Source organism: Sinocyclocheilus anshuiensis, unplaced genomic scaffold (genome assembly GCF_001515605.1).
Source record: "Sinocyclocheilus anshuiensis isolate Anshui unplaced genomic scaffold, SAMN03320099.WGS_v1.1 scaffold665, whole genome shotgun sequence".
Taxonomy (NCBI): Eukaryota; Metazoa; Chordata; class Actinopteri; order Cypriniformes; family Cyprinidae; genus Sinocyclocheilus; species Sinocyclocheilus anshuiensis.
Genome location: NW_015537961.1, coordinates 76,994 through 88,580, shown reverse-complemented (window position 1 = coordinate 88,580; position 11,587 = coordinate 76,994). Strand labels below are relative to the sequence as shown.

The 11,587-nt window shown below is 37.1% G+C and overlaps 1 protein-coding gene across 1 annotated transcript in view; it reads right to left on the bottom strand.

The window, feature by feature from the left end:
* LOC107667027 (AT-rich interactive domain-containing protein 4B-like) overlaps window positions 1-11,587 on the bottom strand; it is a 97,706-nt gene that overhangs the window by 82,779 nt on the left and 3,340 nt on the right. The window contains exon 2 of the mRNA XM_016458609.1: window positions 8,860-8,919. Within this exon, the coding sequence (XP_016314095.1) occupies window positions 8,860-8,865 (6 nt within the window). The 5' untranslated portion in view covers window positions 8,866-8,919. The remainder of the gene's footprint in view (window positions 1-8,859; window positions 8,920-11,587) is intronic.

The window sequence follows — 11,587 nt, the reverse complement described above, 5'->3', positions numbered from 1 at the left end:
TTTTTTTTAAAAAAAAAAAAAAATGGGGGGGGGGGGGTTCTGAATTTGAAGTAAAAAATAACTGACGGTCATATTATTTATTGTTAACTGCAAATAAGTAAATGGCACTAATATAAATAAACATAATAAATAAAAATTTTATTAGTAGTAAATTATTTTTAAATTATTAGTAAACTAATAGTAAGTCTAGTAAGGTAGAGGTCCCCAACCACCGGGTCGCGACCCAGTACCCAATATACTTGACATGCCAAATCAATAACTCAAAAAACAAAAAAACAAAAAAAAAGCTGCACAACAAAAAGGCACAAAGTAATGAATGTGCATGGGTGCTTTAAATGGGATGAAATGTAAAGATGCTTTTCCAAGAAGGTTTTATTATACAAACTGTCTGACACGTAAAACACAGCATGCTAATCAGTCCAAAAGAAACATCCTTTGGTCACTGAAAACTAGTTGATAGACAGACATGAGCTACAGCACTTCAGCAACTCGATTTGAGACGGGTGTCAGACGTGAAAGCAAACAAGGGTTAGGAACAGGTCGCTGCCGCCTGCGGAGGGCAACGCTGGCAGTCTTCTGTGTCACGCTTTATAAATAGAAACAGCCAAGAGATGTCCGTCTCTCCATCTACCCTAAATCACCCTCCTCAAAATGGGAATTGTTCATTTAAGCGATTCGTTCAAGCGGCTGATTCATCAGATGTTTATGCATGGGCTAATGAAACTTTGACTCAACCGATTCGTTCAGAACACAGAATCATTCAGCAATGAATCGGCTGTGTGCTGTGAGGTGCGCTGTGTTCTGCCTAAAATGTAAGTGACCTAATATTATTGTACTTGCTTACTGAACTATTAAACAGTCGTAATGGTGAAAACGTTGAGTGATGTTGCCTAACTAACTGTATTTTAAATATAAAAACTTTTCATTTTAAATTTTTACCTCAGCATGCTTACTTGTCTGGTGTTAATGAAGTGTTAATGTCGAGCCCTGGAGTCTATGTGCCGGGGTTCAGCCCCAGACGGCCCCAGCCCAATTTAAACCCTGATTATAACAATCTATCGATAAACACACACCTTGTGTCCCCTATTTCTGTTTGAGTCCGCTCGCGCTGCGCCGCCGCAGTCTGCGGATTGAAGAGCGCGCTGAAAGACAGGGAGGAGACCAAGTCTGCCACCGTTTTCATATGAAATTTAAAGGGGACTGACTCTGAGGTGATCACGAATTTGTGTACAGTTTATGGAGCTAATCGTTATAGCCCCGCTAAAAATGGCCTAGCGACGCCCATGCTTCTTACCTCCATTTCGGAGAACCAGGACAAATATTTCAATCGATCGCTCAGACATTTAAGTGGCACCAAAATGAGGCACCAAAATCTGCGTTCTGATTCGGTTATAGTACATATTGGTTACATAGGTATATGGCACCGGGTTTCGGTACCCAACCCTGCTCAAAAAATATAAACAACGTATTATTCATGCATTTGACTTCTAGGACATATTCACATTTAAACTCTAAATATAAACAATGTATTATTATTCAGTGCATTTGACTTCTAGATTTGCAATTTAACCACAGCATATAGCCTACTTTTATTACGTTTTATTATCACAAACATTTTAAATTAAAACTTACCACTGACAGAAACAGTGGGCTCTCGTGCCTTTTCTTTTGCATTTAAATCTTTATTACAAGCAATCCCGCGGGTCTTAAAGAACTTAGTTTTTCTACCACCACAAGCGCATCTATTATGTTGCCTTGTTTATCTAAATGTGCACTTTTCCTTGTTTTAAACCTAGCCAAAAAGCCACGTGTTGACTGTGAAACACGGTAGACTTTAATTATATCAATTTATTGTGAAATTACTACATTTCTGTGTCAATCCATGTTCATTTTTACCGCGAACAATGCGCTGTCACTTTAATTCCGCATGTGCAGCACAGCAAAAATAGACTCGGTGCGTAAACGATCGCTGCACTGCTGCAGACGGGCCGCTCCTGGAACGCACTGACTGATCGGAACCGCGTGCAGTGTGACAAAATCCTAAATCCTTGTTTTGTGACTAATCCGGCAAGTGACAATTCTGTCAACTGTACCGAAACATGAGCTAAAGTCTTGTATCGCAGTGTGCAGCAGCTCTAGATGCGCCGATGTGAAGAGAAGGTCAAAGAGAGAGGACGTGGTACAGCTGAATCACTCACGCTGTTTTCAAATGACTGTTTTCATCTGATGGTTTGTGTGGATTTATTTACTCATCTAACCTACACGCTATATTGAATAAATGTTTTGCAGCAATTTCCCTCATTTTAAAGTCGAAAGCTGCGGGAATGAGTAATGCGATATATGCGCAATCCTGCATCCAAATTCAGGACCCGATTAAACATAATTCTATTATACAGAGAATTGAGAAATAGATTTCCATGACTTTTCCAAAACGTTCTGGTTTTATTTATTTTTCCAGAACTTTTCCAGGCCTGGAAATTGCCGTTTTAAAATTCCATGACTTTTGCAGGTTTTTCGTGACCGTACGAACCCTGAATGTGACGATCGGGTGCAAAACAGAGAAAAATATAAGTGCGGGTGGATAATTTATTTGAAGCTGCGGATTCGTGTGATGTTTTAGCTCATCCGCGCATCACTAATAAGTACATAGTGTATGAGTGCATAGTGTATAGTGTGTCATTTGGGACGCAGCTAATGACTTCTACAAACACTTACATTTTCTTTAAAAACACATTTGTTTTGCTGGATGCAGTCCAGTAACCTCTTATCACATTTCTGCTTAACACATGCACACAAATAGCTCGACTTTATAGAGTCCACAGATGTGTTATTGACATTTTGAGAGCCAAGAACAGCAGATAAATGCCCATGTGCCATCTTTATTCGTCCAGAGCGTTGCATGCAGTCGCAGTAACGCTGAGGGAACTTCGCTGTCAGCGTTTCTCACCACAAGGTGAAATGAAACGCCTCTCAGAATGGAGACGTCAACACATCCAGAGGGATGTTAACACGTTCTGTGGAGTAGGGCGCCTTGTAAGGGCACTGTAAAGTGAGATAAACACCAGTAGGGCTGTGCGATTTGGGGGAAATATCTAATTGGGATTTTTTTTTAAAGATATTGCGATTTGATTTGCGATTTTAATTTTGCAAAGTCAAGCTTCAGCTTAACATTGTCAATAGTGTGCGGCACAGAATGTGTATCGTTACCCTGCTGAAAAAAAAACTATAGAAACTATCACAGAAATTCTTATGGTTTCCATTAAAACAATTAAAAAATTCCTTTTTGTAGTGTGTTTTGGACATTATTCCAATAGGAATTACTGTTGTTCTATTGTTTCCCATCTGCCAGATTACATCCCACCAATAGAATCCATCAAATAGACACCATTATAGTTTACATTAAAGCCAATATAATTCCCATTATAACCCTTAAATCCATCAAATTTTCTATTGTTTTTTGGGAGGGGTTCTATAGTTTTTTTCGGCAGGGAATATTATAATGGTATTACTACTTTTACAGAATTTACTTAATTACTGAATTTCACAGGAAATATTAGTTTATTTTGTGTAAATAAAGAACTGTATTACTTTAGTCAATTATTAAAGTATTACATGGGTTACATAGGCTGATTTATTCATTTTTAAGTATTTGGGATTTTAAGAACAAGTGGAAAATGTGCTGAATGTTTCATTTCATCCAAGTGACATTAGCAAAGCAGTTAGACTGAATTTACACTTGTTTTAAACGAGGAGCCAGGCGCGAGTTGACACAGTTTGCGCTCGTGCATCAAGCCTCGTCCATATTGCCAGATGCGCACGTGGAGATTTGCGGTGCTGAGACGCGCGCGAGTATAACAGAGCATTACGAAACAGGCTGCGTGAGTGCGGCAAGTGTAAACGGCTCCTCCGGGAGTGTCTCTTATGAACATCTTTAAATTAGCACACACCCTGGCACTGCCAGTCTCCCTCACAGCGCTCAAATGACTAAGGATGTGATGTAATATAATTACATGCCAAGACACTACAACAACCGGTCATGCTCACTCAGCTGGCTAGAGATCTGATTGAGGTCTGAACAGTCTGTTATCTGCTGCATACTACATAGAAAAAAGGCAAGTGAAGACTGAAACTGGCAGCTATGCCACTTGCAGGAGTGCAGGGATGCAACAGTCGGCCAGAAAACGACAAGATATGAGGCTGATTCAACAACTGAGGAAGAACGAATCGCTGGATTTGCCAAAGTTTGTCAGATTAGTGGCATCACATCTTTTAAAAGACGCTCAAATGCTGTTTGAGACGCTTAGTAGTAGGGCTGCCCGATTGATCGCATTTCAATCGTAAACGTGATTTTTGCTCCTCTCGATCGTCAGCGATATTGGCCCACTGTTTATTTATCCAATTTCAATTAACGTGCATTATATTGCATTGCTAACAAGCCTCAACAAGCTCAACGAGTTGCATATTTGTTTCGATTAAATCTGCCAGCAAACCTTCTCTGACGAACTGTAATAAAGCCAATGAGAACAATCAGATTAATGATCGGAACTATAGCTAATTTTTGAGTAAAATAATCAGTTAACCATTATTGTGCAGCTCTACGTACTCTAGTTACTCTAAAAAAGCTATTCCTTGATACTAATTACATCTTTAACAGTGTAATTAGATTACTGTACTTTCTCAAACAAATACTGCATTACTTATTCTCAATTGCTTTCTAAATCCCATATCAGCCTCGAACATTTTAATAATACAAAGGTAGACATGAATCAGCTGTTAATTCTTTCAAATAAATAATATAATATAAAATTATTCTTTAACTGACAAAATTTAAAGGGAGAAGGTTACATTAAAACAAACATTTTTACATTAGATCTTAAATCCACAATTGTTTTATATAGAATTGTTCTATAGTCTATACAGTATATAAAGCAATTACATAGCTATACATACATTACATTACAGAAAGAACAAAATAAATAAATTTAAAAAGTAAGGGAAAAGTAATTCTTGGTAATGCATTACACCCAACACTACTAGCTAGTAAATTAAAAATGCCTGAGCAAAACTGCATTATTATGCCTTTTCATGAAATATTCCGTTTTTGGTGTTACGTCTGAGAAATAATTTACTTATTGTATTTGAATGAAGATTACAAAGTCTAATTTGGACCAACTTTTTTCCTCAACCGGGTTCATTACTGTGATATCAACTATTTCATATAAAGCCATGATGACATGCAAAGACAAAACATTGTGTAACTGTTCACTTTAAATGTCAATCAGACAGCCCTTTACCATTTAAGTGACTGATTTATGGCCAGAATAAGAAGCAAAGTGGACCAAAGTTTATGCCGATAACAAGTCTGACAAATCTTTGACTGAACATCAGGTTGAGTTTGTAGATTCTTTGTGTAAAAAGTGATTTAAAGTACACTGTACGTCTACTACATGACTACAGGTGCCTACAGACATGAGTTCATGCTGTTAATTTGTTGATATAGATGTAGAGGGTTTGCATTGAAACGATTTGAACTTTTGCTGCAATGTAAAAGTAATCTAGTGTTTGAAAATCTATGCAAGCGAGACTGTTCCAAAATGTAAGTAAATACCCAATGCTCTCACTAAAAGAGCAATACAACCTCACAGTCAAATGAGCAGCTTAATGAACAACATGAACAAGAGTCTCGGGTTAGTCCTCAAAAGACAGCCGTTAGTCAATGGAGCAGATGGGTAAATCTCATTGTACCACTTATGATCATTCAAATAACAGAGAATCCGAGCACCGCCACCGACCTGACCGCTAGTGCATGATGGATCTCTGTGATAATCTTCATGCTGTCCACCTTGCAGCTGGCCATGACCATATGTTACAGGGGTGGATGCAAAAAGTGTTGGAGTTTGCTAATGGAGCGTGACTCAGTGCCCACTTCGCCTCTATGAATTTTTATCATCTTCCCATTTACGGACTGAGCTCGGTATCTTGTGTAAGTAGGCCCCGGCATTTACACTTGGTATTAACATGCCGTAGGATGCACTTTATGTTTCATATACATGCAATGACTATGCTTTACTTAATCTGATCACGTGTGCATGAAATGCCTGTTAACATCAAGTGTGAATTTAAAGACTAGTCTTGCCCTCACAAAGCATGCTTTAGTTTCAATATTAGTTTCACTATCCACTGGATTATTCTCTTTCGCTGAACAGATGTTTGCTATTTAACTTGGTTTAGTCAATATAATATACATTAAGTGCACTCACAAGACCTCACTTTAATGCAACAGGTAACGATCTGGTCGCTAGTCACCATGGAAACAAAAGCAAAGCATAAATGATTTGCATTAAAAACAACTGCACAGCCAACTGGTATCACATTTTCTACAATGATGATTTTATAGATAGAAACCGACCAAAAGAAAAAGAAAACAGAGCAAAGTGTTCAAGTTTTCTGTACCGAGCACCAATCTAGAGTAAAGTTAAGCACCAGCACAATTGTAGGAAAATGTTTGCACTTCGAAGTTATCATCATAAAGCAAAATTACTATGCAAAACTCAACACTGTGACCATAAAAATACCTAAGTGCTACACGGGAAAAATTCTTGAATAAACAAAAACAGCAGACACAGACCAACATCCAATAAAATACTACTTAAAATACAAGTGTTTTTAGTTACATCACCAAAACAAACTTTAATACTAAGGCTTAAACTTTAAAAACAGGCAATGAGCATCTTATAGATGCTATGAATTCAAAATTAAAGGATGCTGCATTCATCAAAAATCAACATAGCATAAATTTACGCATTTGTCTTCCAACTCCAGGAAGACCAAGAATACTAATGCACTTACAATCCAAAAATACAAATAGTGCGGTTTAATGAGAACGTCTCTCCACAACTCAAACTGCAAACAAATGGCAATAGCAAATAGCAAACCAAGGTTTTCTCTCAGTGTGGCGTAACCTAACGTCTAGAGCCATTTCAAGTCTTTAATCATCTGCCCTACTTAGGGCCCTATGAAATCTGTTAAATTTTTTCCGAAATTCCGTTTTATTTTTTTCCAAATTCCGTTTTATTTTTTCTGGATTCCGTTTTTTTTTCTTTTTCTTTTTTTCTGGACTCCTTTTTAATGGTTAAATTAAATTGTATTAATCAAAAAGCATGTCTAATTAATTAAAATCATTAAACTTATACTATTTAAAGGCACAATATGTACGATTTTTTTATTAAAATATCCAAAAACCACTAGAACGGTGTTATATATTTTGCTGACTTGTGTACTTACATTATCCCAAATGTTTCGAAGAATGTTTAAATCCTGAGAAATAAGCAATTTTAGCTAGTGACACGGACCGTGTCCATAGTGTCAATGTGTTGCCTGCCAATGACGTCATAACCCCTCGATTTCCGGTTTTTGTTTTTGTTTTGTAGAAAACATGGAAATATGTTGTGCGTTTTAATAGACCGGTGACGACCGCACAGAGTAGCATTATAACAGAACTTTCAAATGTATGTAGTATGATAAAACAGCGCTGCTTTAACCCAAATACGCACGACCGGAAGGAGCGGAAGCGGTCAACTGTGGCATAATAAAAGCTCCGCTGCTTTCCAGCCGTGTGTCATGCTCGTTCAAAGCCTCGTTTCGCCTCGACGGCTTTCAGCCTCACCCTGCTTCATTCTACTACGTTAATAAATCATTAGCTCATCCATGAACATGATTTCTGCCCGAGTCCCGTCGGATTGCATCGGCTGTGCGGATGAAGACCACAACTCCCATGATTCCACACTCAGTCACTGATCATCAAACTATGCCTTTCTTTCTGTTTATTTTGAATACGCGCCCTCTAGCGGCGAAAAATTACATATTGTGCCTTTAACATCAGTCTATTAAAAGTTTAAGAAATTACATTTTTAGGGACCTATGAAATATTTTATGTTTTTCTCACGTTCCGTTTTATTGTTACCAAATTCTGTGTTTAAGCATGTCTAATTATTTGAATGCAAAACAACTTAATTTATTATAATGTATTTTTACAATAGCCCTATGAATTTTTTTTTTTAATTCTGTGTTGTGTATTTTAATTTTTCTGGTTATCAAATGAAGACATAAAACAGTAATTTATTTTATCTTTTAATCAAATGAAAACAAACTTTATTTTTGGCAAACAAAGGGGGTTTGCTATTAAAATTAAAACATGGGAGAAATATTGTGTGATTATTCCATTAAAAAAAAAATGTTTTAATGGGAGAAATATTGTGTGATTATTCCATAAAAAAAAGTATGTTTTAATAATTTATTATTAGTAGTAGTAGTAGTATTACGTACATTCTACTGCACAATGATATATTTCTGACATAATTTATTCCAGTTAAACCAAACTTTTATTTTGACGGGTTGCCGTGAATACCTTGACGCTTCTGTGTGTATATGATATGACAATAGTTTTACTCAAATGAAATGGTAAAATGCTCAGGAAGTGACTCTCAGAGCAGATCTGGAGAGGTAGTTCATGTATTTGTGTCCTAATCACCACGAGCGTCGCGTGCGCTTCAGTACGTGTAGTAAACGAAACCGTGCTTAAGCTCCATTCATTAACACATGCAGAACATTTAGGATTCACATTTAAAGTCTTTTTGCGGCTTAATATTTACAGATACTAGTCCATATCGCGATTTAAGTGTAATGACCTACTTTTGATTAATTTATCCAAACTTTGAAAAATTCCGTGTTAAACAGTAAATTCCATTTTTATGACTGGATTCCGCGATTCTGTCCGCGTTTCCCGCTTCACGGAAATCATAGGGCTCTACCTACTCCATATCATCTCTATACAGCGGCTCTAAAGTTCAAGACCATTACCTTCATCTCCGTCCACGGTGACAGTGATCCTCTCGAGTGAACTCCGTTTCAGATCTTCAGCTGAAAGACAGGAAAAGATATTTATAATGAAAACCAGAGCAAGATGCTGAACAGATGAGTGAAAAGATTGCTTTGCAGAGATGTTTGATCTGACATTAAGTAGGACAGTCATAGAAATCTCATATGTAACCAGTTGAGTTGTTAGAAAAAAAAAATCAATGATATTTATCCATCATACTGGGCTTTTTGATACTAGGAAATGTGAATCACTTTAGATTTACACAGAAACACATGTGCCCAACAATTCCCCCAAACTGTGCCCCAAATAGAAATGGTTCAGATTTGTAACTCAAAATATTTTAAATAAGCATACTGGCTGAAGATCTGGGTTGATAATCAAATGGTTGAAAAGCTTGTTAGTTTGTGCAATTCAATTCACGTTTATTTACTCTTAACATCAGGTCACTGTAATAAGAATACTGTATACTAGTTGGATAAAATATTAAAAAAAATAACTAATTACTAATGTACCCGGCTGATTGCAGCTAGAGAGTGTGCTGTTAACTGGGAGGCACAGACATCTGCAGCTCGAGATATACGTAATGCTGCTGGATGAAACCATTAAAGCTGTACGTGAGCAGTTTATAACACACTTTTATTCAGCCTCAAGATCTAATACATGATTAGATTAACATTCACATCTTCAGACAATAAAGACCAACAAGGAACTTACAACAAGTCTACTGTGCGGCATAATATTTTCAAATTAGTTACAAAACTTGATCAATCATAATTATAATACTGTAACAATCGTAGCAATGATAGTAATACATTTTATACGATTTACATTTTGGTCATTCCTTGTCAAATCAACCAAATTTCAGAAACTTCCCTGGCTCATGTCATGGATGTATATTTACTGAGTAATCCCCTATTTTGTTTTTTTTTATTCACTTTTCAACTGAAATTTGAAACCAAATTACAGGGGGTAAAAATGACTTTAGAAAGATGACAGCATCATGTTATTTTTACACAGAGACTGGTAGGTCTATTAGCAAAATCTGTTGACTTCAGCAATCTTTATTGCATTATTTGCCAATGGTGACAGTTCAAAAATGGGGAAAAGCACTTCGTGTTTTTTTTTTACAAAATTCGCATGCCTGTAACTCAAGAATTATTTAAATATATCTTAATATCCCTTTAGATTTTAGTTCTTAACACACTTTTCTTTTGTTATCCTATTTTTTAAGGCCCTATGGTTCATTTTAAGAGATATTGAGATTTCAATGTGGCTCCGTGAGTAAATTGTTAAATTGTACACATTTTCAGCACACAGTCGGCAGCAGGAATATTAGCCTGCTGTCACTTTAAGAGCCACACGGCTCCAATTTACTGTTATGCACATATTTTCATTCTCAACTGTTTACATTCACTTATTACATAACCGACGAGTGTTTATGTGAATAATCACCAAGCGCCGCATTTTGACACATTTTGGCATGTATTTTACCGTTTAGGCACACGCACCTTCAGCTAAAAGTTGACTTTACATGTCGGTGTTCTGTTCAGTTTTTGAGCGCCTGCACAGAAATCCTCCTGAGGAACAGCACAAGTGCCCTTTCACGCTTTTAAAACATGAATGAATCTAATAAACTTTAATAAATCAAGCACGTCCTATTTTGCGAAAGTCATGTTACAAGATTTTACTGATTCGCACGTGAAATTGGGCTTTTATGAAGGAGCAAAAGTGCGCCGTGGAATGGGGTGCAATAATCGTTTTATCTTGATTATTGTATTTTCATAATCGTTGGAGACCGAAATCGAAATCAAAACTGTATTTCGATTAATTGCACAGCTCTATAGTTGAAGCTGTTCACATCCTTGGACTCTGAACTATCCCACTATCAATGCGTAAACATAGCGCTAAATGAGTCGGAGGTGGTGAGGTGGTACAAGTTGTAGCTCTCAGAAAACTCCCAGTTCACAAGCTGTAATTACGAGTTCTACAAGGACGTGAACGCTCTTTACAAGTTTGTATCTCGTAATCACGGTATGGCGTGAATGCACCTTAAAGGGTTAGTTCACCGCAAAATGAAAATTATGAAGTCATATACACCTAGGATGCTTCGAGGGTGAGTAAAACGCAGCATAATTTTCATTTTGTGGTGAACTAACCCTTTAAGCCTTCAACACATTGCACGATTTTAGCAATCCTATAAGATCATTAGGGTTGGGAACCGAAACCCGGTACCCCGGCTTTACTGATAAGATGCGCGTTAAATATCGCATGCGATTTATCGTGCAGCCCTAATTAATATGAATGCATTAGTGAGAAAGCGACTGCGTGTGTAAATTAATTCTAAAGGCACCGGTATCGAAAAAAAAAAAAAACGATACCCAACCCTAAAGATCATTGCAAATCACACTGTGCGACATGGATCTGATAAACTTGGGTATGACATGCATGCAGACTCTACGATGATGACACCTATTGACTCGTAGACTACGACACACGTTACTATAGAAAAATAAAACGTCATCAGCATGCGCTAGTGGTAAACAAAAAAGCATGATGAATCACAGTCTGGCAGTTGTAGTTTTTATGTGTGCTGAAAAAAGTGGAAGTGGCGAAAGAGGAAGGGATAAGAGCTTGAGGTAGGGCTGCACGATAAATCGAAATGGAATCGAGATCGCGATTCGACAGAAGCTGCGATTGTCATGCATATCT